This window comes from Cottoperca gobio, chromosome 11 (assembly GCF_900634415.1).
Source record: "Cottoperca gobio chromosome 11, fCotGob3.1, whole genome shotgun sequence".
NCBI classification, from domain to species: domain Eukaryota; kingdom Metazoa; phylum Chordata; class Actinopteri; order Perciformes; family Bovichtidae; genus Cottoperca; species Cottoperca gobio.
In genome coordinates this window covers 15,800,800-15,826,880 of record NC_041365.1, presented here as the reverse complement: position 1 = coordinate 15,826,880, position 26,081 = coordinate 15,800,800, and the positions used below count along the sequence as shown (strand labels likewise).

General features: G+C 38.0%; 3 protein-coding genes across 3 annotated transcripts in view; 2 read left to right on the top strand and 1 right to left on the bottom strand.

The window, feature by feature from the left end:
- Window positions 1–487: 487 nt before the first annotated feature.
- Window positions 488–6,614, bottom strand: illr4 (immune-related, lectin-like receptor 4). The gene is made up of 8 exons (XM_029442732.1): window positions 6,495–6,614; window positions 3,312–3,394; window positions 2,959–3,073; window positions 2,496–2,573; window positions 2,251–2,328; window positions 1,931–2,082; window positions 1,708–1,826; window positions 488–1,613 (listed from the first exon to the last, which is right to left on the bottom strand). The coding sequence occupies exons 1-8, from the start codon at window positions 6,544–6,546 to the stop codon at window positions 1,424–1,426; spliced, it is 867 nt and encodes a 288-aa protein (XP_029298592.1). The 5' UTR covers window positions 6,547–6,614; the 3' UTR covers window positions 488–1,423.
- Window positions 6,615–8,452: 1,838 nt separating this feature from the next.
- ak2 (adenylate kinase 2) lies at window positions 8,453–21,045 on the top strand. Its single transcript, XM_029442733.1, has 7 exons — window positions 8,453–8,778; window positions 14,132–14,257; window positions 14,821–14,931; window positions 15,853–15,947; window positions 17,609–17,681; window positions 17,914–18,133; window positions 20,809–21,045. Exons 1-7 carry the CDS (start codon window positions 8,680–8,682, stop codon window positions 20,814–20,816), a joined length of 732 nt encoding a protein of 243 aa, XP_029298593.1. The 5' UTR covers window positions 8,453–8,679; the 3' UTR covers window positions 20,817–21,045.
- Window positions 21,046–24,715: 3,670 nt separating this feature from the next.
- rnf19b (ring finger protein 19B) overlaps window positions 24,716–26,081 on the top strand; it is a 35,829-nt gene continuing 34,463 nt past the window's right edge. Inside the window, 1 exon segment of the mRNA XM_029443823.1 lies at window positions 24,716–24,967. The gene's annotated coding sequence lies outside the window, so the exon portion shown is untranslated.

Genomic DNA, 26,081 nt, shown 5'->3' with positions numbered 1-26,081 from the left:
ACTGGGACTGTCAGCAACAGGCTGCTTTCACCAAGATGGACTGTGTAACAATACAAAAACCCTCATTAGCATAAAACCTCGCAGACGTGTAGCCGAGCTGAGCTGCTGTGGCTTCACAACTTCTGCTGACTCTTTCTCTTCTCATTACTCGCTGCACAACATCGTTAACAACACTCACATTGTGAGGCGTGTTTTTTTGTGACGCCAGCCCCTGATGTCTTACAGTTTAAAAAGTTTACGTTAACTGCTGCTGTTTACGGTTTCTGTTTCGTTTTTTATCTCTGTTGAGTCGGTTGAATGTTGATGCTTTTAAGATGTTTTTCAGTAAATAAAGATATTGAAAAGTAATCCTTGTTTGATATTACTTTAATGTTATGCATATCTCCAAAAAGGAAAAAAAGAAAGATTTACTATTGTGTTGCATGTTTTACACACACGCACTCTTTTTGTAAATGTTTTAAAGTTACAAACCGAAAACACAAACAAATAATGGATGAAAAAGGTTTATTGGATTTTTACAGGTGACCCGAGCTGTTGTAGCACAAATTAAGAAGTTCAGTAAAAAGCTGGTTACGTACATTTACTCAAGTACTGTACTTGTATGTACTTAAGTACAAATTGGAGGTACTTCTCATGCCACTTTCTACTTCTACTTCACCACATCAGAGGGAAATATTACATGTATCTGACAGCTCTAGTTACTAATTAAAATAATTAAGATTTTTGCATAAAAGACGTGAGATTATAAAATATTATATTTTGTTTACATAAATACAGCTGAAATTATTTGTCTATTGACAGAAAATAAAGGAATACGTGCTCAAGTACTAATGCCAAACTGTGTATATATATATATATATATATATATATATATATATATATATATATATATATATATATATATATATACTGTATATAACTGTAAAAATACTCCCAGTAATAGTTCTGCATTGAATAGTAGTTGCATCTACAACTACATAAAGTATGTCCCCTGTGACTGTTGATGCTATTATATATTATACACTGTATTTAGATTGTTTCTCAGTGCATTAATGTAAAAGCTGAATTTTGGAGTTGAGCTGGAGCATATGTTTCATGTAGTTATGCGTCTAATGATCATTATCATTATGGATTAATCTGCTGATATTTTCTCCATTAATTGATCGTTGGATTTTTTTAAACTCTGAAAATAGTGAGAAACGCCGTCACAATTACGCAGAGTACAAAGTGACACCTTCACAATGTTTGTTTTGCAAATCCGATGCAATTATTTTACATAAAAAATAACTTAAACGGTACTTCCTCCACCACCATCTGTTACATGTGATCCCTTCCTTAATTGTTGAGCACATTCAAGAAACTGCATTTTATTTATTTTATCATGAGCTTCACAGGCTGAGCGAAACTTAAGCTGAACTGCATTTCAGACGCACTTTAAATGTCCGCTTTGTTCTGGTTTCTCACAGATACGTTTGTGAGGCACTTTGCAGGAGTTATCAAACCAAGACTTCAGGTCTGCGCTGCTGGCTCTCTCCCCCATCCTCACACAGTCCTCTCCTTCTGGATTGTGTCCCATCCAGTTGTCTGGCTCGTTGGCACTCCAAAAAGACAAACTGAGATATTTGGAATAGAAAGATCTGGCTCAATAAAACTAGGTTACTTTAATATTGGAAATAGATAAAAAGATTTGTTTTAAAACGGTCGAACCTCAGTGGCGAGTTGTCAGGCCACAACCACTTCTTTTCTTCCTTTGAGTCCGTCAGTCCGATCCAGAACTTGTCCTCATCCTCAACAATTTTCTTGCTCAGTTCAAGCTTCAGAAATTCCTGGACAGGAAAAACAAATATGTAACAGAACTTTTTCTGTGCTGAGAGACGATGTTAACTAATGTAGAAACACAAGGTGATGAAACATGAACCTGTGTTCATACCTGCTCCTTGTTGCTGTCTATCTTAACCAAATCTCCTCCTTGATGTTGGCATTGACGTCTGCTCTCTTTCCAGTTTAACTTGATGGTGGAGAAATAATAGCAGTTTCCTCCATGACTGTTCCAGCCTTCTTCACATTTTTCACACGAGTTAGCTTTAAAGAGATCACAGCAAAGACTTCAGTCTGGTGCAGCAAATCTCTGTTTATATTTGTGTGATTTAGAAGCAGCAGCAGTGAAAGAGTTTGAATCGGAGAGCAGCTGAGACAATCTGTCAATCCTTCACTGTCAGCAGAGGACGCGAACATGTAACGTGTACTTACCAATGTTTCCTTCAGGAGGTTCAGGGCACGTTTCGCATGGTTTGTATGGTTTGACTTCACAGCGTCTCTGAATAACAGCTGTTATGAAAGATAAAAAAGATTTCACTTTCATCAGGACCGTCTCTTAGTTGAGAACAAAACTCGTTCATGCTTCACAGTTGAGTAGAATCTTAAAGATTAATATTAGGTGGTTTAATATAAAATGTGATGCGTTTTAAAGTGATTTTGCAGCTGACAAAGTTTACCTGTGAGATTCTTTACCACAGCGTCACGCTCATCTGTCATCCTTTGGAGACGTTCCTTGGTTTGGATGATTTCATAAACTGATTGTTAAGACACAGAGTATGAGTGTGTTCATCACAGGAGAATCATTCCAAGATTTACTGACCGTGAGGATTATGAACTAATGAATAATTAATACAATGAATTAATATGAATGATCTAAATCTCTAGGTAAAAATTATATTGCAAAGAAGACATTTACTAATTTTTATTGATTTTTACATTAAAAAAGGAAAAAGAAAGCATCAATTAAGTACCACACGTGCTGTTGAGATTCACTGAACACAGCTGTTCTGTTGCACACAATGCACAACCACCCTGAGCTCAGGTCACCTGGAAGCCACCACTTCTGTTCTTCCAAACAACCGTCAGAGTTTATAATTCAACCTGAATTAATTTACTTTAAAAAGAAATGTTCAAACTCACAGATCAGGCCAAAAGCGACGACAGAAGCTGCCAGCAGAGCACCGAGGACCAACAAGGCCGCTCTCCCTGATGTCACTGTGCAGCGTCCAGTTGGGTCCGGTTTGTTGTTGGGAGCCTGTGAAGAGCAGACGAGACGCTCCGTGTGTTCACATGAACTCAAGCAAAAATCTGCTTTTTATTGTAGTGTGGAAAGAATCAAATCTCTTGGGATAAACGTAACAAAGACTCTGGATAACTTGGACTATAAACACTTTGGGGAAGTAATAACTCAAGTTAAACGAGACTTAAATAAGTTGTCTACAATTACATTTCCCTTTGCGAAAGAGTTAAAAGTATACAGATGAATATTTTACCGGGATTTTGAATCCGTCCCACGTCCCTTTGCTGCACGCCACCTTCTCTCTCTCTCCCGCTTTCCTGTCTCTCTCCAGTTGGGCTATATAATAAAGGGAAGAACATCATCTTTAAATTAAAAAAAAGACAATGGCGGTCGAGATTTACCAAGCAAGCTTACTATACAGTCAGTCAGAAATGTGGCTGCTAACCACTAACTGTTCTACAACTCTAAAAAAATGTTGAGACTTTAGAGTTTAAAGACTCAACATATAATCTTTTCATATTTCTACAAATATCTAAAGTTTAGACGATAGATGAGTAGTCTCTACACTTCGGAGGGAAGTCTGGCAGAAACTTCCTCTTTTGCTGTAACAATGTAAATTCCCCCGTCGTGGGACGAACAAAGGATTTCTGATTCTGAAACTAAATGAAGATTTAATAATCTTAAAGGAAATGGGAACTGATCCAGACAAACCATTCTGAGCACATGTTTAGATCGTGGGCTTCTGAAGGTTTGTGTACATTTGGACAAATGTTTGGAGATAAAGAAATCAAATCTTTTCAACAGCTCTCGTGACAATATGGTTTAACCAATTCTTACTTATTTAGATTCTTCCAAGGGAGAAGTTACCTTTCTGATGTTTTAAATAAGAGATATTCAAGATCTAAGCTCACTGATCAAATGTATGACTATGGAGTCGAAACTAAACTCCTTACTACGAATGTTTAAATGTTAACAAGATAACCATCATGATAAACAAAGTAATGTAAAATTAGCTTTTGTGCTTTATATCACCAGCTGATTGGGAACACATGTGCAAAAACATACATAAAACTAACTGGGAGAGAATAAACATGGAAGACACCAAATTCAAAGTAAATAAAATCGTCTTTAACTTCAAATGCTGGAGTGAACGCAGTGAGTAGAGTCATATATTTTTGTCACGTCAAACATTAATTGGCTTATATTCTGTGTTTCTCTAAATAAAAGAAACACTGATCCTATTACATGTGAAAATACCAGAAGAGATCAATAAGAAAGATTCTCACTTATTCCCAGTAATGAGTAGCAATAATTAAACAAATGGTAAGAACTTAAAAGATGATTAACCCAAAATGCAAGGATCTTGTACATGAAATTCATAGAATGCATGAGAATTAGAAATCAAGTTCATATCTTTGACGAAAGATGTGAAAGAATGGGTGAGGCACACAACACTACTAATGATCCCCGTTAGATGTGACAATAGAATTAATAACAATGAGAGATGTGTTAATTATATCCTATAAATTAATTGGTGTAAATGTCTCTCTCTGCTTTTTGATTGATTTGATCTATCTTTTGTTTAATTTTGTTTTGTATGACCTGTAACCTGTAATCATTTCTTAAAATCCTAATGAAAACATTTAAAAAAAAAAAAAAAGAACTGAAGTAAAATAGGCATAAACATTTAATAAACCAGAAAGCTGCTTTCTGTAACTGCCACGGTTGAGAGATGATATGAGAGATACCAGTAAAATAAGCAGCTCTCAATCTAAAACGTTCGTCTTTATGTGAATGCATGAATGATTAACTGGAGCCCTTGATCTGGAGATGGAGATGTACTTGATCTACTGAGTCTTAAAGAGAAAAGAGCCATTTGAACTTGCATTACTGTGATGATGACGCCTGTCGAGCTGTGGGAACACGCTCACGCTCGTTTGAGTTAGTATGAGACACTAAAGGTGAACAGGGTAAAGATTTGAATCACCATTAACCTTCCCCAGTTTGTTACTTACATTAAGACAAGATTATCTTGTGTTACAAGTTTTCTCAAATGTTATGTTTAAATATGCAAATGAGGCATTATCTAATGGAAACACAAAGTTAGTCAAATAAAACGCCTAAATGTGTATTTTGGAGGTTTTCTTTCCACTCGTCTGAAAGAAGATTGTCCTCACTTGTGTCTTTGAGCTGTTGATGTCTGACTGTAACTTCCACTTCCCTTTATTTAAATTGCATTATTTATACCAAGTCTTTGCACAGAAATACAAACATGAGAACGACATAAAGTAATAAATGATTAAATGATTTGACTGTGCCAGTGAAGCTACGAGGGAACACGGCACGTAGACAAAGACGAACAGGAAACATGAAGAAAAGCAGATGACTCAACATTTATGTTTACTCAAGTCCTTCATTTTCTTCACGCTCAGTTCCTTATTTTTCCCTCAACCTTGACTTTTTCTTTTTACCATATTTACCAGTAAATACCTCGACCCTGCCAACTAGTTCTTTCTTTCCATATTACAAAAGTGTGAAATGTCACCAGGCCTGATTTTCACCTCTTTAGATGAGATAAGATAAACCTATATTAATCCCCAGAGGAAATTCAGTTGTCATAGCAGCAACAGCAATGAGAGTTCAACGCAGATTATAGCTTAAAGTTAGTGAATGTTTATTTTTTTTAATCATAGCTTTGACCTTTAAATTACCTTTTAACCTTCAACATACCAATTATTCTCCTAATAATACTACATCTACTACAGTCTTTTGTTTCCAGGACCGAGCTCTCACAAGAAGCTCCGTGTAAGTGATGAATACACATTTAGATTCTGACTATTTGCAGCTGTTTGCTTCATGACTCCACTGACTGCAGGTCACAGTTCACCTTCTTGTTCTCCTTTCTTATTTAGCACGTACTTCTATTACCCACCAGGAAGCTCTGTGCAAGGCTGCGTCTTCAAGATCTGGACTTCAGAGTAAGTACTTTCAGCCGGTGGGGAAGTGGTCTCTGCAACACTAAACAACTAAGTTATCTTTTAAATGAGCTGTGAATATGTGCTGACTACTGATATAATGTAAGATTCAAGATTCATATTTCACTTAAAATCTGAAAAATGAAAGAAACACATGAATCTTTAAAGTATTTCTGAGAAAGCTCTGGTAGCATTATTAGAAATGTAAGAGGGACGTAAATGCTATAGACAGACAGACATATATAGATATATAGTTGTATATATATACATCTATATTTATAGATATATATATATACATCTATATTTATATATATATATACATCTATATATATATATATATAGATGTATATATATATATATATATATATATATATATATATATATCTTTTTTTTTGTATACGTACATATATAGATACATAGATATATACATACATAGATAGAGTATCATATTTAAGACTCACCGTTCCCTCTTGTGAAATTGACAATAGAGTATAAAAGATCATCTTCAGACATGTTATCGCTGCGTTCATCAGTGACTTCGAAAGGGAACTATTAATGTTTTACATACTGTTAAGAGAAAGAAAGATCCTTCCTGTTTGACCCGAGGATGGGGAGGACTTTATAAATTGTTCCCCAAAATCGAACTTCTTCATTCTTTAGTTAATTGAAAAAAAAAAAAAGAGAAGTAAGATATATTTCAATATATTTATTTAGTGCAGACAGCAAGTGAGTGAGTGTGTCAGTGGTTGAGAAGCCTGATGGCTTGGTGGTAAAAACTGTCCCTGTGTCTGGTGTTGGTACAGCCAGGCTCCTGTATCGTCTGCCTGAAGGTAACAGGGAGAACAGTCTGGTGGTCCTTTATGATGCTTTGTGCCTTCTGGAGGCACCGCTGTTGGAAAATGTCCTGAATGGCCCGGAGACTGTTGCCAATGGTGAGCTGTGCCGCCTCCACCGCTCTCTGAAGCGATTTGCAGCTGTGAGCAGTTCCCGTACCAGACCGTGATACAGCCCGTCAGCTAGCTCTTGATGGTTCCTCTGTAGAAGTTAGTGAGGATGCTGGTGTTCATGCCAAACTTCCTCAGTCTTCTCAGGAAACAGAGCCGCTGACGAGCTTTCTTGGTCACTGTGTTTGTGTGAAGTGTCCAGGAGAGGTCCTCAGTGATGTGCACACGAGGAACTTAAAGCTGCTGACCCTTTCAACCTCAGCATCACCGACATGGATGGGGAGGTGTCCACCCCCCTTCTGTCTCCTGTAGTCCACGATCATCTCTTTAGTCTTGCTGACGTTGAGAGAGAGGTTATTTTCCTGACACCAGCTGTGCAGTATCTTCACCTCTCTGTAGGCCATCTCATGATTGTTTGTGATGAGGTAAATACTAAAAATAACAATACAAGTTAGACCTAAGTAACCCCATTGTAGTTTCACTATACACACAATCCTATATCCAGCATCAAGAATGGACTTTCACACTGACAGTGCACTTTGAGTTTAGGTTTTTACTTCCAGAATCAATAATAAATACTTGTATTTAAAGTCAAGATAACTTTTGTACTATGGTTTAGGAGGAGTAGAGGAACCATGGACCTGCTATGTGTCTGGAAACAGAGATTAAGAAAGCAAAGTTAATAAAGAATCTGTGATTGGCGGGTTGTTTTTGAAGTAGAAAAGGCTTGATGATTAAATGAAACATGATAGTAATAGCAGGTAGAACATATAATTGGATTAAAGATGTTTTATTTGATAGATTTATACAAGTCAGAATTGTGCCAGCCTTATCGGGAAGATGTTTGGTAGAAAACGATACTCCTCAGGGCACTATCATGAGCACAATTATCTTTTCCATTATGACAGACGATGTTTTTTGTAAAGTTCAGGGTGATATTGGACGGTCATTGTGTGCCGATGACGGGGCCTTGTGGAAAAGAGGAAAGAACAGCAATCATATTATGGGAAAAATACAAGAGGCAGTGGTTGAAAAGTGGTCATATTCGTGGGGATGCAGTTTTATCAATGTATCTCTGATTAGATCAGTGTTATGGGTGTGTTGCTTATGGTTTAGCTGCAACTTCATAACAAAAAAAGTTGGAGGTTGTTCAAGCTCAAGGTTGTGGTGCTTTTAAATCTACTCCAATGTCCGCTCTGCAGGTTGAGGCTGGTGAAATGCTGTTACCTATTAGACGCAAACAGTTAATGATGCATTACTCTGCAAATCTTCAAGGGCAGTCTGAAGATCGACATCCAACTACAAAGATACTTCTCCCATGTTGGCAGAGAGAAAGGGCCAAAAGGGAATGTTTTGCATGGAGCAGTGAGAGAGGAGCTAGAGACCCAACATGAAGTCTGAAGTCTATATCCCGACCGGACCGTCACCAGTGTAACACCACCCTGGATGTTTGGATGAGCTGATGTTCAGTAAAGTGTATTCCTCATTTCTTTTTCTTTTTTTAGGGGGCTAGATAATTCTGGTCCAAACTCCAACACAGTAGGTGGCGGTCATGCACCTTAACTGTGGTTCCCACCCGCCGTAAAACCGAAGAAGGAGGCGGAGACGTTTCCTTTCCTCTCTGAACTTGTCTGAAGTGTCAGTAGGACAACACAGACAGACTTTATTAAAGTTTCTGCCCTGCTGGTCGCCTGCTCCAGACATGGCCCCCAGCACGCAACTGAAGGAGGCGATAGCCGATGTGCAGGAGGGGATCCGTGCCATCCTGCTTGGACCACCCGGAGCCGGGAAGGGGACTCAGGTGAGAGACAGGGAGCTAACGGAGCTAGCTGTTAGCCGTTAGCGCATGGCCAGTATTAGTACGAGCTAATGCTAATGCTAATGCTAACCTACCTGGCTTTACCTGGTTCTGTTTATGACTACAACTCTCAGAAAAAAAAACTGTGTGTCAAGATGCGTTTTATTCCTAAATATGTTCGTCTATTTTATAATGAAATTAACTACTACAACAACCTCATTCAGTATCCGAGACATTAAGAAATATCTATGTAATATGTATGTATGCCTGCAGTTCTGTGAAGTTGAGCTGGTTTAGTACCCCAGTGTCAACAGTTTTGTCACCTGTTGTGTTGTTATGTTATTTCTGTAGCACTTCGGTTACACAGAGCAAAATAAAGGTTAATTGCAACAAGTTATCTCTTCATTCAGTATTCAATTGTGTTTCAGATATTACAAAAGTGATGATTTTTACCTCCTTAAAGCCACATTATAGTTTCATTAAGTTGTGGTCGATGTCTGCTTATAAGTTACAGTGTATGCCCTAATATAACTGTATATTTAAAATTTAAACATTTCAGGTTGTTTAAAAAACGAATACATATTTTGTAAGCACTAAGGTTCAGTGCAGCAATTTAATTTATTTTCTACAATAAATTGTGTTGCACAAAATAAGACTTTTCCAAGGTATTAAGCTGATATTCTGAGCTTTTTGTATTTAAATACACAAATAAGTATTTTGTTTCCAGGACTGAGAACTTACAGAAAGCTTTATATAATTGGACAGTTTGACATTAAAACATATGTATGTAGGAACACAGGTGTGTCTGAATTGAGCAGTTTTAATACTCTGGTGTCTCAAGTTAGCTTTTGTCCCCTGTTGTGTTTTTATTTAATTTTTATACCACTCACGTAACAGAGCAAAAGGATAATTTATTGTCTTTGTACAACAAAATGCAGTTATAGTTCCATCCTCTTCGAAGGCACCTCTTTTCTCCGATATCACTGATGCTCGCCAGATTGGTACCAATGATGTTCTAGACGGTTTTATCCACTCGCTGCAGAGCCCTCCTTTCCTGGGCCGAGCACATCCCATATCAGTTTTTAATTTCCAGTCAGATGCTTTTTATTGCTCTTCTGTAAAAGTTAGCAAGAACTTAGCCTTTCCTTAAGAAATATAGTCAGGTGGAGATGTGTGATGACCACGTCAGGTTGTTTTCTGATGCTGATTCACAGGAAATTAAAACAGTTTAACTTTTTTTAGATACTTAGATAATTTTCTCCCAACATGTTAATGTACATATTTGTTACTATACATATTATAATGTATTTAGTTATTAAGAAGGAAATGGTTTATTGTATTTATTATTGTATTGTTTGAAAAAAAGGATAATGGGAAGGGTTTTAACTGTATTTAAGTCACCCATTGGTTTGGGCACTACAGTTTTGAAGCCTCGGCCCAATCCCAATGTCCATCCGCTTCTCTTGATCTGTGTGTATTTTTCTTTGAGGCTCTGTTGACTTTACAGCCTTTCATGTTCAGTCCCACATGGCTGCATGTCTCATGTTTTATTGATCTTCAGTGACTGCTAGAACAGGGGTGGCCAACCCGTGGCTCTCGAGCCGCATGTGGCTCTTTGCCCAGTTTCATGCGGCTCTTCGTGTGTGTGTGTGTGTGTGTGTGTGTGTGTGTGTGTGTGTGTGTGTGTGTGTGTGTGTGTGTGTGTGTGTGTGTGTGTGTGTCAGTATGAGAGCATGGCAGCGCGTCTTATTTTGATGTGGCCCAAGAGCCAATCACAAAAATGCCTGCGATGCAGTGAACCAATCACCTTCAAGGGGGGGAAAAACCTATCGTAGAGTAAACACTATCTGAGTTTGATCCTAAAATTGCACAGCTAAGCGAAAATATGAAGACGAACATAGGATGTTTTTAGTAGAGTGGGGGAGTTCATATAGAAATGCTGCCTGACCTAGTGCATTTGCGTTTAACAAAAACGAAAAGACACTTCTTCAAAAGGGAGAATTAGCTCATTTTCCCTCTCTGCTAAAAGCAAGCGGACAAGCAAACAGCCCGATATGCAACATTGGTTGAAACCCTGCACGAAAATTTTGCGACCCGGTTCCATGATTTACAACTGAAAAGGTCACAGATTACGTTCCTCGTCGACCCTTTTAATGCTGAGACGGACTGTTTGAAAGCCCTGCTAGTCACGGACGAGGCGATGGCCCAGTTGGAGATGATTGAACTTTCTGAGGAAGACTGACTGAAACCTGTTCTGAGGGAAGGGACCCTTGAGTTCTGGAAAACTGTGCCAATGGAAAAATATCCCAATGTCAAACGGGCTGCGCTCAAGCTACTATCAATGTTTGAGTCAACGTACGTCTGTGAGTCGGTGTGTTCTACCCTGAAACGCGTGCAATCAAAGTATCGATCTGCTCTGACTGACACACGTGAAAGAATTGCGGAATACAAGTCAGATTTGAGGAGGATTGTTCAAGGCAAGGAATGTCAGAAGTCCCACTAATTTAAAGAAGCAACATGCATAGGAAGATAAAACACTTTTCACATTTTTTTACTGAGAGTTTGTGTGTGAGACACAATGTTCATTGTTGATAATAACTGGCCTCTGAATGTGTGTGTGTGTGTGTGTGTGTGGTTTTAGTCTGTGAGAGAGGGGAGGAAGAGAGTGAGGGAGCACAGGAAAAGGCTGAGAACAAAAGAGAGAAGGAGAGGGGGGTGCGCATATGTGACTGTGTATGATGTGGCTCTTTGCAGTAACATAGTAACATTTTTGGCTCTTAACCTCTGACTGGTTGGCCACCCCTGGGCTAGAATGTACTCTTGTCTCAGCCTCTCAGCATCTTCCATGCTCTCTGATGATGGGTTGATGTATTCATCAAGATGTGCTACTCACAGGGACCCTATATACTATATTCAAACCCCAATAAGCTCCCAAAACGCCAGCTGAACGTTAGCTGTACTGTAGAAACACGTTTAATAAGTTACTCCGTCGTCAGGGATAATCTTAACATAGGTTACGAATAGGTTATCCACTCGTTATCAATATATTGGCAGTAGGGTTCACCGGCAGCCGACGTAGCCTATATCTCACGTACCTCTAACGTAGTCACGTAGGTATTTACGTACTATATTTACGTAGGTAAGTATTCACGTACGTATTCAGTATTCACATATGTCTAACGTAACGTAACTTATGTGTAACGTCTGCATAACTTATGAAGCACACGTTGTGTACGTCCGTTCAACAACTCACCCCAGCGTAACACAGCGAGCTCTTAACGAATACTACTTGTACCTTACCTTATATCAGCGTAAACCAGCGTGTTGCAGATATTTTGTATAAGTTATGCATTCGTTGGGTATTCGTCTGATACGTTTTGTATAAGTAAGTGATACGATATCAATAGGTTAGACATGCGTATCTGTATATGTTCACTTTTCCGATCCGATGAAAAGTTGGACGTATTTGGACTCTGACAGATCTTCATATACGCCGGCGTACGTTTCTGTCATACGGATATGTGTGACGGGGCCTTTATCAACAGAAAATAGTTTCCTGCTTTTTTTTTTTATCATTATAAATTCAATATCTTTGGGTTGTTGATTGTTGGTCCGACAAAATGAATGATTTAAAGACTTGATATTTGGTCCTGGGAAATTGTGCAGGACAGGGAATTAAATTGGCACCCTCCACCTGTCAAACACCGGGAACATTTGGGCTGTGGCAGGTAAAAAAATGTGGTCAACTGCTACCGACATGGCTGATAAGTTTACATTTTTTTATATTAAAAAAAATATTATTTAAAAAAAGCAATTCCAAAATTTTAAGGTCACATGATATATAATTCATATTTCTACAGGCTGGTCCCACATAGATTTCAGGAGTGGCCGGTAGAATTTTCTGCCACAGTGGCATATGAGGAAAAAAACTTAAATCATTTAATTGATCAAATTAAAAAAATAAATGCTTAAATGCCCATCACCAGGGTCTGAAATCAATCATAATAGTTTACCAGGATCTGAACCAGTGCTGCAGGAAGATCAGCTGGTCTTCTAAGAATGATATTGATGCGTGTTAAGGATCTATCCTAAAATCTACAGAATACCATTTTAAGACGGATACGAGTACGAGCATTTTTAGACGTGTCCTTTAAGACACTTTGTTGCCCTTTTGCCTGTAATAATCCAGTTTCATCAGGAAACAGTTTCACACTTAAATTTGTGGTGCAACTTTGTAGGACACAAAAACTTGAAGTTGCTCCACTAAAATAAATGGACGAAAAGACCACAATTAAAACAAATGTAGCAAGTTCATTGACCGGCCGCTGCAAAAAAAACGATACACAGTATTGTGCATCCTTAATTGTATTGCATGTTGCTTGCTTCCATGCTGTATTGCAGGCGAAGCAATATGCAACATATTTAAGTACTTCTTCCTAATGCACAAACTAATCTCTCACTGTCTAATCTCAGCTCACGTTTCCTATTAGTGGATGAAGAATCAAACGCAATCAAACAAGTAGGTGCCTCTGTAGTTATAGCATCCTCTACAGAGCTTTGAAGTAGCATTTTTAGACTTGTTTCTTTTTCAAACATAGTAAGAGTTCAATTTGACAGCAAAGAATTGGATTATCCTACAGTTTTATACTTTACTCCACCCTAAAATACCTTTTTAAAGGTATAATACTTTTCTGCGTTGAAAGGTTTTAAAACGACTAGACCTATGTTATATATTTTGTTCAGTTGTGTCCTTACATCAAGTGTGTGTGTGTGTGTGTGTGTGTGTGTGTGTGCCGACTGTTGTCATAATCGATACATCTGCAGATAACTTTTTCAAATGATCGTTTTGTCTGACACGTCAAACAATGGACATTCTAAAAGCTAAACTTGACATCAAAAAATGTCTTGTTTTGTTTGTCCAAAAGTCCAAGTACCCAAAAATATAAATGATACACTGATGTGTCTTACAAAGAAAAGCAGGAAATGCTCATTGGGAGGCTGGAGTCAGAGAATATTGGAACTGTCACCATTTCTGCTTGAAAAATGACAAAGTAGTTGCCAATAGTTTTGGACTAAGGGTTCAGCTCTACAGCTGAATATACCAGAGATGGGGCTTGGCCTCGGCAACTCTAAATCTCTGCTGCTGAAAAACGTTTTGGTCTCGCAGCCAAAATACACAAACTGCTTTCATCCTTTATCAGCCAACGATGCAGGTGGTTGGCTCTCTGGCAGACGTCCACTGGCAGTGGGTAGAACAAAGCTCAAATCCACTGCCAAACATTTTCTTCATCTGTCAGGTCTGTTGTGATCATTTAAAACTTTAACAATTCATTAATCTCTCTCCCTCTCCCTGCAGGCCCCTCGGCTAGCAGAGCAGTACTGTGTTTGCCACCTGGCCACTGGAGACATGTTGAGGGCGATGGTGGCTTCAGGCTCGGAGCTCGGCAAGAGGCTCAAGAAGACCATGGATGCTGGCAAACTGGTAACGCTTCTGCTCATCCGCTTCTCTTGATCTGTGTGTACTTTTCTTTCTCTGCTCCTTCAGCCCTCTGTGAGGCTCTATGTTGACTTTACAGCCCTTTGTGTTCAGTCCCACATAGCTGCATGTCTCATGCTAAAATGTCTTTTTAAAACATAAGCGTGCAACAAGTGTAAGACGGCGAAATGTCTGAGAAATGTCCATTGGTTGCAGCTCAGCCGTATATGGAGAATAGTAGCACTCTTACTAATCTGCATAAAGCAGAATCGTGTTAAATGACGGCATTAATTCAGCCTGGACCGAATAGTTTCCTTCATATGGATGACATTCAAATTCTGTGCAACTCCCTTTTTTGTTTTTGCTTCTCTATTCATTGTTTAATGCTGGTATTTCTCCACAGTTGCAGATAAAGATGGATGTAATCCACAAATTATTCTTTTTTTAATCCATATTTGTTAGGGCTAAGACTTTCAAAAACATTTTCACTGCGGTCAATAAACGTCTCTAGCTCTGCAGGATGCAGGAGATTCCAGTGAATGAATGGATGATCCTCTGCTCTCCTGCAGGTCAGTGACGACATGGTCGTGGAGCTCATAGAGAAGAACCTGGACTCGCCGCCCTGCAAGAACGGCTTCCTGTTGGACGGATTCCCTCGCACAGTCAAACAAGCAGAGATGGTGAGCGTTTAAATTGATGCTGTAGCTTTCTGCTGTTATCATGTGAAACAAACTACTGAGTGGAATTTAATAAAGAAAATACAACAATAGTTTTACATTTTAGAAAATGTGCCCGTTTGTTTTCCTGCCAGACGAACAAACAGGAAATGACTGCGCCCAGAGAGAAAAGGGTTTAGGATGTAACCCCCCCTTAAACCACAACTTTCCTTTCTTCATTTTGGTTTTTGTACAGATTAAACAAACGGGAGGCAGTGTGTTGTTATTATTGTCCCGTTAGGTTCATGTTAGTGAGAGCCAGGCGAGCGTTATCCCTCCGCTTTCCAGTCGTTATGCTAAGCTAAGTCCTGGCTCTCGCTCCATACGCAATCCACATGAGTGGTATCGATCTTCTCATCTAACTCTACAAGAAAGTAAATAATCATATTTTCTAATATATCGAACTCCTTTTACCTAATTTAAGTTTTAATTCTAAGTGCAATGCATAGCTTACTGTCACAGTTTACACTAAAGTCTTTACGAACTTAAAGAGAGGCTACAATACAGGCAAGACCGCTGACATCACTTTGACACACGTTTGATGAAATGCATGGTGGTGAAACAAAACTAGTTATTTCTAAAATAAACGTTGGTAGTCAAAAGTGTGTGTGTGTGTGTGTGTGTGAGAGAACAGTTGAAAGAGAGGCCAATTGTAAAGTAAAAATAAATGCAAACATTTACTATTTGAGAATTTTACATTTTTCACTCGGCAACAGTAATACATTTTTATATTATTTAACATTTCAGAAGTTCAGCTGATGTTTTTATTTAATCTGAGTCATAACATTAGCGAAAAATGGAAAAGAAAGAAAGCTTTTTTAAATACTGAACAATAGAAATCAGTCATATCGTATGTTTGAATCCCTCCGTGTCTGTCTCTTGCAGCTGGACGACTTGTTGGACAAGAGACACGAGAGCCTGGACTCTGTGATTGAGTTTGCCGTTGATGACTCTTTGTTGGTCCGCAGGATCTGTGGCAGGTAGGATAATTAATTATTTCAGACCAGAGGAAGGATCCAATCTGTTTTATTTCCCAAGCACAACAGTGGTTAATGAGTTCTGAGGATGGTGCTTTTCCTTTTGACTCAGAAGCTCCTCATTCTGTCTGCGTGTTAAATCCTCCCGGGTAGGTAGACTGATTCATGTGAACAGAAGAGTCTGGAACAGTGAGATAATGCTGGAGAGAAGTGGAGCGTGAAAGCATGCGTTTAACAGAGGAGGTGGCCTAAGAGCGTCCTGCAGCTGGAAGGTCGCAGGTTGAATCTTTAAAGAAGCCCATGAAGGCCACAGCTGCTCAGTCTCCAAAGGGACACGTGTGTAGAACTAAAAACTTGTGTGAATATTAGAATGTAGCTACGGCTCATAACACAATGAGTGGGGAAAAACACAGATAATGGTATGATGCAAAAGTAACCTCACTATTGGGTGTAAGAAACCATTACAATTTTTATCTGATGAGGACACACGGTTCTGTTAGAACGTTAATGTTGTTCATAACTATTTCTGCAACAAAGCCACACCAGCATTCATCAAGACAAAATTTAACTTTGTTGAACTTGGAAATTTGCGACATTTCAACAGGACAGGACCTGTTCCTCTACAGTCCCACAGATAAACGCGTAAACTCACTATCCACACATCCGGGGTTGTGGTTGCGCACCCTATTTTTCCCATGATTATACATTTTAAAACATGACCTTGTTTGCATCATTGCCATGGCATGTGTGAAAAGGCACAAGATGGAAATGTTCCGGAATGTAGTGCATGTGCGAATAGTACAAATCGCTAGTGTTGTCTGAAAAGGTCATCACAGTAATTTACCAGGAGCTATGTGTGAAAGAGGCTTCAGATGTCTGGCAATTATTTTTGCCAGAACGGTTACACATATTAGTGTTATTGCACAGGTTCCCCAGCCAGGCGCCACCTCAGTGACAGTGGCTGCACAACCTGCACATCACCAAGCCCGAAGCTCCACCTATCCTGCAAACATGCTCTGATAAATTTAGCTGTGCCACTTTCTGGCTTGACCTGGAACCGACTCATTTATGTTGCCTCTAAAGGTTGAAGCCTGAAGAGAAAAGAAATACTTCTAACAACTTAATTGGCAGTGTGTTGTTTTTTCCATCTCTCCATCCTCCAATGTGCAACAAATCATTCTTTACGTAACAGTTTTGAAACGGGTAAATAGAACATGCTGTGCTCTGATTTTTGCTGAGCCACACATTGAGCAGGCAGACGTGTTCCTTCATGATGAACACGTGTCTGCGCTTTGAGGAAATGTGTGTTGTGAAATCTTTTATTAGAGTCTGTTATTGCAGCAGCCCAGCGTTTGTCCTCCTTTCTTCACAAAACACACTTCACATTATTCGTACGCCACACTGAATAGAAGACAGTTAGTTTGCAGAAAGCCATCTTTCTGTCTGCGGGGGTCCTTTTGTGAGGACGAGGAGGCGGCCAGCTGCTGCCTTTTTACAAGCTTCAAGTGGGACAAGGGCAGCATGTGGGACGATGAAAGGACAGTTAAGCAGTTAGTGAGTCACCCTGGCTATCTAACCCTCATCTGTCCTCCTCTGCTCTAACTCTGATGTCTTTTCCGTCCTTATCCTGTCCTCCTCTCACCGTCTCCCCTCCATTTCTCCAGACTAATTCATCAGCCAAGTGGCCGCTCCTACCACGAGGAGTTCAACCCTCCCAAAGAGCCAATGAAGGATGATGTAAGTAGTTTAACTATCAACCCACTTAGAAATCACTTTTGGCTAAACTGCCACCTACCTAAAATCACTGCCAAATTGGAGACAATAAGCCAGCTTCAGACTTAAGTGCTTTGACGCAATCTGAGCATTGACCCGAAACTGTACGCACTGTTGTCCAGGTTTCACCATCTCAGTTGGTTTTCTTTCTTTGTCTGTATTCTCATGCGTTTCCTCCGCTCTTGTCTACACTCAGCTGACAGGCGAACCGCTCATCCGCCGCAGCGACGACAACGAGACGACGCTGCACTCCCGTCTGGAAGCCTACCACCGGCAGACCGTCCCTCTGGTGAAGTACTACAGTGCCAGGGACCTGCACACGTCCGTCAACGCCGCCCTGAGCCCAGACGTCGTCTTCGCCTCCATCGTAGCTGCCTTCTCTGCTGTCACAGAAGTCCCCGCCCGTGCCGTAGCCTGTAAAGACCAAGTGTTCTTCATTTAAAACCCTTTCTCATCCTTCCCGTATTCCCTCAGACGGGTTCTTTTCCCCCCTTCAAGCTGGAGATTATACAAGAGTTGATCAAGTGTCACAGTGGCAACAAAATGTAACTTTGCAGTGTAAAACATGGAAGATGGAGACTCAATGTGGCCTCAACTATTCAAGAAATTCACAACGTTCCACCATTGTTATCCCTGTTGTAGAAACAAAGGATTTAAAGTTGAATTTGTGTTTCTCTTCATCAAGTCAAGTCTGAAAGAGGAGCTTGTAGAACTGACGAGCTGAGCTCTACGCTGCTTCTGCCTTTGGTTTAACGTAGGAATTAGAAAATATTGACGTTGGTTGCATATTGTTTGCCTTCGCTGGACAGGTTTGCTCTTGTTTAATCGATAACGTTGCTCTTCCTCTGATTCTCATGCACACACTGTGCAGTAGAACTCCTGTCTTTCCTATCGCCTACATTTCCTCCTCTTGTAATTCCTTAAAGGTAAAATATGTTGGAAGCAACAGGCATGCATCGTGTAACCTTTCATTTTCAGTGGCCGTTAACATTCTTTAATTGTTTGGATTTGTTGGTCTTCATTAGGACCATTTAACCGCTCTGAGCTAAAAGAACATGATGCATGACGTTATTGCTGAACTGTTAGCTTAAACAAAGTATTTAATGAAACCTTAAATCCAACATTTGTAATTAGCTTATCATTTATTGATTGAGAAATACGGAATAATAATGAATCTCAGTCTTTTCAGTATCGACACTCATGAAGGTACATTATAATGGTTGGCGCCCGAAAATGTACGTCAAATGTTGGAGGACTTTTTCTAGTCATAACTCGGTTTCTCGTAAACAGTCATGATGCATGTTTTTAGATTCAGTGTGACTTTTACTTTCTGAGGGTATTTTCCCTCATGTGCATGCCCAGTGCAAATAAAAGTCCTTCAATCTACTCCTCACGATTATCGTGGCCAAAAGAATTCACGATGAAGATATTATAGATCATAAATTTCAAGAACGATTATGCTTTCAGTCAAATTCATCTTTAACTTTTAGTGTTTTGTCTTTTTTTTTGGCAAAAATCTTATTTGCTCTCATTTGTGTGAAAGAAACAGAAATGATTTAAAGAGGCGCTGGATTATTTACACTATATTATCACGCGTGTATTAACAGCAATATGTCATTTTATAAATATCACGGTTAATGTTGTATGCAATTGCTGTGAATTCTAAAACAATATGATCCTTGCTACACAAATGTCAGTGAATGACCAGCTTTTATGAAGTATTATCACACTTGAACTGAAGTCATAAAGTGCTTTATATTGTGTTATTGTTATAAAGCATTATAAATATGTATAAGAGTGCTTATAAATATACAGTTCTATAATCAGATTATTTTTATTATAACTATATTATAATGCATTATAGACATGGGCATAGAAAGTGTTGGCATAAGAATGTTGTATTGAAATGTAGAGCACTTGTTGAAGCACTTTTTATTTTATCCAGCTAATGTGAAGTTTGTTTTAGAAATGGGAAATGTTCTTTCTCGCACCAGAGTTCAGAGGCCGGGTGGACAAATATACTTTCCTTTTTTTATTTGTATCTGTGACATTGAAAGTTAAAGATGTGATGTGTGCTGAAATCCTTTTTCTAAAATGTTTTGAATTCGGCCTTTTGTTTCTGCTGCTCCCAAAAGTGTCTTTTTACATAATTTTTGTTCCATAGGCGTGGACTTACAATACTTTCTTACTTACGTTCTGTTGCATAGAAATATTCCTGATTCTGAAACGATGGGAGTTGTGGAAAAAAACTCTTAAAGTAATGATTTTCTCCTCCTGTAATTACTGACTTTTTGGAAGCTCTGCCTCTGAACACTCCTGCGACTGGCTTTTGAGGATTCGCCCTTGAATCCTCTCTTCCTCTCTTCCTCCTTGACCTATTAGTTTCCTCCTGAGCTCTATAGTCGCATGGTATTTTTGTACAGTGGAAACATTTTGCATCCAGACTGTCGCCTGCACTTTCCCTTGAATACTGATGTCTCTATTCCTCACGGGGGTTGTTGTGATGGAAAACAATAGCAGATGTTCATGTGGGCCAATTTCTGTCTCTAAATTTCCCTTTTTTAATATTCTATCCTGTGCTCGATGATGCCTTAGTTACTTTTTATTTTTCACTTTTTGAAAGCTGTGAATGTATAGATTTATAGAATGTATAGCACGACCCCAGTTTGCACAAACAGACTATTTACGGCACAGCAGCAAATAAATGTTCTTCTGTGGACGGGGCAGCAGCAAGACATATTTTAGACACTTTTTCATTAAAATATTTTTTTTAATTATCAGTTTAAGTGTACGCTATATAAAGAATATTGTCACTGCTCTACCTTGCTGTCAGCCAGCCCTTTCCGAAGGGGAACGGAAGCTGTTCTCTATGCTCTCTTTAAAATGTACCCCACAGAACACGAGATTTGCTGCTGCTTCAATCAGTTTGTGTTATTGTGCAAGTACGGTGAAAGATGGACCGGTCTGGTTTTTACGTCCGTTGCTCTTGACAGTTCCAGCATTTAAATGATGTTATTAGTCATGGCTTGTTTAATTTTCTCTGTAATTCACCCAAAACTTATTTTTCCTCCCCTCTCATTTTTTCTTCTAGCTGGTTGAATGCTGAGCAGCTACATTCCCACCGAGGCGGAAGATTGGATTTGGCAAAAGATCTCGGGTGGGTGGACAGACAAAGGGGGGAGGAGGTTCAGGAAATGGAGTGAATCCTTACACTTTATAGACTTTATATAAGTTAAGGTTAATGTTGCGGCGCTGTGGAGCTCGTCGTTGTCATATTCCTCATGTTTCCTCTTCTAATAAATATCATGTTTTCCTCCCAATATTCACATTTTGTGTACATTGTTTATTTCTTTCACTCCCACTGTGCAACCCACACTTTTAAAATGGCAGTTATAGAGACATAACCTTTTTAAACATGCTTTGGGAACCTTGCTGTAATAGAGACAAATGCAGAGATTGTTTGACGTTTGGAGACCGGAATTCATAATGGACCTCATGTTGACTTTGCTTCTGTTAAATTCCTAAAATGACCCAAAGATGGATAATCTTGTCCTGGTGAGGAAGGAGTTTGTTTGAGGCCATGAACTTTACATGAGCAAGGTTGAAGCGGGCAAAAGATCCCCGGGACTCTGTGGGTCAGTAGCTTCTTGGTAATTAAGTACTACAGATTTGCACATGGTGCTTTTCCCAAAATAAATAGTAGTTTGTAGTAAAACGAGAAAAACAAGGCAATGTAAATAAGATTGAAAATAATGAGATATAAAATAATCTAAAATGGATTTAATATTAAATGGATCATAAAGAAGAGACATTACCTCTTTACGTTGCTTTCTTTTGTGAACTTGAATCTAAGGTCATACACTGATCGAAAAGTAATTTTCTTATAACGCAGTGCATTTTTATAGTAGAGAAGAGTAACTATACCAATCTCTAGCTGCCGAATCCATTGAATCCAATTATGTTTTATTTTATAGCCAAAAGTCACAAATTCATCTTTTGTCGTGACATTTTGCTCAAATCTAGCTTTGTACATTTAATGAATAAACCTTTCCAGTCTTTCCTCCTATATTAAAAGAGTTAAGAGAAGTGTGTGATATTTCTGATCTGATCAGTTACTTATTTTGTAATGTTTGAGATCAACTTAATTCACTTGAATTAAAAGTAAGTTTTCCAGGAAATTGTCCCCTGTGAGTGATATATTAAATTGCAATATTATTAGTGATTCATCAGTGCATTAGCTTTATTTTAAAGTTGAAAATGCACGAGGTGGAGCTAGTTTTAACCTCTTTATATACAGCTAATTTAGTTTATTTATGTACTTCCCAAAGGGGTGGTCGGCCCCTACAAAGGAAAGAAGAAAAAAGATAATAATAGTACTTTTATCTCTCTAGCATTCTCTGTGAAGGATTTCAGAGTTTTACCTCTTTGGACTTTGAACAATTATTTAGATGAAACCATCTGGGTCCATATTCATAAAGCTTCCTCATACAAAGATTTGCTCCGAGTGATGAAATTCTAAGAAAATTCTTAAAATTATGTTTTCTAAGAATTTCCCCTTATAGTTAAGACTTATTCACAAAACATCTTGGCCCTTGGGTGAAAAACTGTTAAGAGTAGGAAGGAGGAGCTTTAAGAGGCTTAAGAGTTTCTTATGCAAAGGAGAAAATGGCAAAAGTAGTGTTTAGATCCTGCAGGGAGAGGCTAATGTTTGTGGTCGAAGTCATTAGAGAACGCCAGAAAGTAAAGTGATCGCAACACTGAAATCACAAATTACAAATACTTGGAAACTGGAAAAATGTAAGTGGATTATAGATTTACATCCTAACCAACACTGGCATATTTATTTATATATATAATATATATATATATTGAATATTATTTTAAGAAATGAACATCTCCGTTGAATGAATTGTAAGCCATATTAAAGTAGTTTACAAAGTTGTTTGAAAACAATGGCATGCTATATATAATATTATAATATCATTAATATATATAATATATAATATATTATATAGAATATATAGATATATATATTATAGATATTATATAATTATATATATATATATAGATATAATATATATATGGATATATATATTTATATATATATATATGATATTGATATATATATATAATGAGAGATCTCTATATATAGATAGAGATATGATATATATAGAATATATCTATATTAATATATCGATAAGTTATAATATTTACTAATAGATATTATATCTATATATTAATATATAGATAGATATATATTTCTATATTTAAAATTAATATATATATATATTATATTATCTTATATAATATATATATATATATATATATATTATATATATATATCTATATTATATATATATATAATATTGAAATATTTATTTTACGAAATGAAACATCTCCGTTGAATTAATTGTAAGCCATATTAAAGTAGTTTACAAAATGTTTGAAAACAATGGCATGCTATATATATATATATTATATATCATATATATATATATATATATATTATATAGAATATATATATATATATTATATATATATATATATATGATATATTATATATTATATATATATATGATATATTATATATTATATATTATATATATATATGATATATGATATATTATATATATATGATATATATATATATATTATATATATATATAATATATATATATATTATATATATATATATATATATTATATATATATAATATATATATATATATTCTACCTACTGCCTTTATCGATACATTTTGTAAACTACTTTAATATGGCTTACAATTCATTCAACGGAGATGTGCATTTCTTAAAATAATATTCATAATTACACTGTCTTAATAGAGACTACATTATATAACGAGGCTGATCGATTTCACTGTCAGTTCTATGCACATTATCACTAAGATTATCTGCCAGGTGTTTATATTTCTGTCCATCTGTCTGTGGACAGATTGTCACCGTGATGGCGTCACAACTGTGCAAAGGTCACAAAGCTTTACAGGTGTGTAGTTGAGATCAAAATGAAGGCAGAATTTGAAGATGGTTGTGTAAGGGTGCTGGGAGTAATGGGATAGAAAGCGGGGAAGAGGCCATTGACCCCCCCACTTTACGTCCATCGCAAGATGGTCTCTAGTTGGGTAGTTCATTTAACATGATATAGTGCTGCTAACATGCTTTAGTTAGTCTATATAGAATATAATAGTTGCATGCTATATTTTTTATCAGGTTTATAAATATGTGTATTATAATTCTATTCTCATTTATACATTCATTGTAATTGATGATAATAATAATAATAATAATAATAATAATAATAATAATAATAATAATAATAATAATAATAATAATAATAATAATAATAGTAATAGTGTAATACCGTGAAACCGTCACATTTTCTGAGACAGTTATCGTACCATGAAAATCTTATACCCTTACAACCCTACTGTAGTATTGTTACTTTTGACTTAAGTAAAATATCTGAGCACTTCTTCAAGCCCTGAGTACAAGTAGCCCATAGTAGCCGACCTCAATTCTTAAGTATAGTTCTTGAGTAAATCCACCACAGGAGAGGTTTACTGATGTAGTTCAGGACATGCCTCAACTTGCAGCCTTGCTCACAAACATGATGATATCAGACACTTTTTTAGCTGATCTAAGATTACCATAAAAGAGCAATTACAGATACGATTGTCTGTTGTTACACTGAATAAACAAAGCAGAATGAAATCGATAGGTGCAGTGATAAACCAGTATACCTTGAGTTTGAACACAATACTCTTTTGTTTGTTTTTCCTCCAAGTTTCCATTTGTGTCCTCGTTATTTCCCACAATCACATGTTGGGTTTACAGTAAACGCCAGCTGAAGTTCCTGAGGGGCGGTGACAACACGGGGCGGGGTTTCCGTACGGACGGCGTGACGTCACCGACCGGGGCTTTCCTCAATGACGTCAGAGGGCAGCGGCGGCGGAGCAGCGCCAGCTCGAGAGAGGCACATAGCGCGAGCTGCAGAGATTACACAGAGAGAGTTTCTGCGCTGCACTCCCGGGGCGCAGGAAGACTAGAGACCGACCGTCACCTGCCAGGAGCCCCCCCGAGCACGAGAGGAGAGAGGCGGGCACGGTAAAGCAGGACTGTTTCTACCTACTGCCTTTATCGATACACGCCAGGAGGGAGCCGAGAAAGGAGCCGAAGTGGCCGTCGCATCGCTCCCCAGCCTCTCCTGTCGAAGAGATCCGGTGCTGAGCAGGGTAAGTGCCCGGCAGAGAACCCACCTCTGCTGCATGAGCTGTTTGTCTGACATGTCATGGATTTATTGAGCCCTACTGCTTCTATACACGACCGAGATTCAAATAAAAACTGCCTCCTCTAAAGGAGTGCGCACATTTGCAATCATAAAGCCTTAAATTGCTGTTTTTTGTGTGATTATTTACAAGAATGAAAGTCACATTATCGGCATCTGCCAGTCAGGAGGGTCAACTCAGACCAGAGTCACCTAAATGATCATTACGGGGAGGGAACATGTCCATGTTACATGTAGGGAGGATACCGATCAGTGTCTAGTGTCAGTGCTGCTGCATGTCTGGAAATAATCATAAACTATAAAAACAAAATGTCTTCAGCTACAGTCATTGTCCAAGTCATCCAGAGTTAAAATCCTCTCCCTTCTTGAAACATTCCTGTCCACTCTGCCACTCCCTGGTCAATGTGTGTTTGGGCTGAGGACAAGCTTCAGATGCTCCTGTGAAGAAAGAAAAGATTTGAGATCTTTGTACTAGATTTGAGTTTTAAAAAGAGAGCAGTAGAGCTCAGAACAGAAGAGATGCTATAATACTGTAAGGTGTTAAAGCTCCAAAAACACTCCTCACATGAATATTATATAAATATTTGGGGGATTTATTTGTGGTTGAGGACATATTTTATGAGCGTGCTACTCAAGGTGGAAAAAGGTGTGGTGAAATTTTCCAGCATCGTAATGTTTTGGTACGCTTGGTGAAGAGACAACTTGCAAAATGTAGGTTTTGTGTAAATATTGGGGCTGTAAAAACACTACCCAAATGCTAAATATGCTAAATACTACTGATAAACAACAGCCAACAGGTTGTAGCAAAAATGATCTATAACTAAAACGTCTCTGGTTGTAGTGAGTATTTCAGACTGTAATTAAAATACCAGTTAAGGAGTAACGGGCTCCATTGTGTTCGGTGATGAGGGTAGAATGAGGTTTTCTTTGGGTCAATTTATCCACTTTCATATTGTTGTTTAGACAGTTCAAAATAAAGTCTGAAGTGGTGGATGTGTTCAGATTTAACAGATGACAGGTGTCTCCTTCTGAGGCAAACAGAAAATAATCATGATTAACAT

Excerpts from the sequence above, each read along its gene's own strand:
- illr4 (XM_029442732.1), bottom strand. The coding sequence starts at position 6,546 with ATGTCTGAAGATGATCTTTTATACTCTATTGTCAATTTCACAAGAGGG. Across the intron at positions 3,074-3,311 it reads GGGACGGATTCAAAATCCCG|GCTCCCAACAACAAACCGGA; the intron begins GTAAAATATTCA and ends TGCTCTTCACAG. Across the intron at positions 1,827-1,930 it reads TAGACAGCAACAAGGAGCAG|GAATTTCTGAAGCTTGAACT; the intron begins GTATGAACACAG and ends TTTCCTGTCCAG.
- ak2 (XM_029442733.1), top strand. The coding sequence starts at position 8,680 with ATGGCCCCCAGCACGCAACTGAAGGAGGCGATAGCCGATGTGCAGGAG. Across the intron at positions 8,779-14,131 it reads GAGCCGGGAAGGGGACTCAG|GCCCCTCGGCTAGCAGAGCA; the intron begins GTGAGAGACAGG and ends CTCTCCCTGCAG. Across the intron at positions 14,258-14,820 it reads CCATGGATGCTGGCAAACTG|GTCAGTGACGACATGGTCGT; the intron begins GTAACGCTTCTG and ends GCTCTCCTGCAG.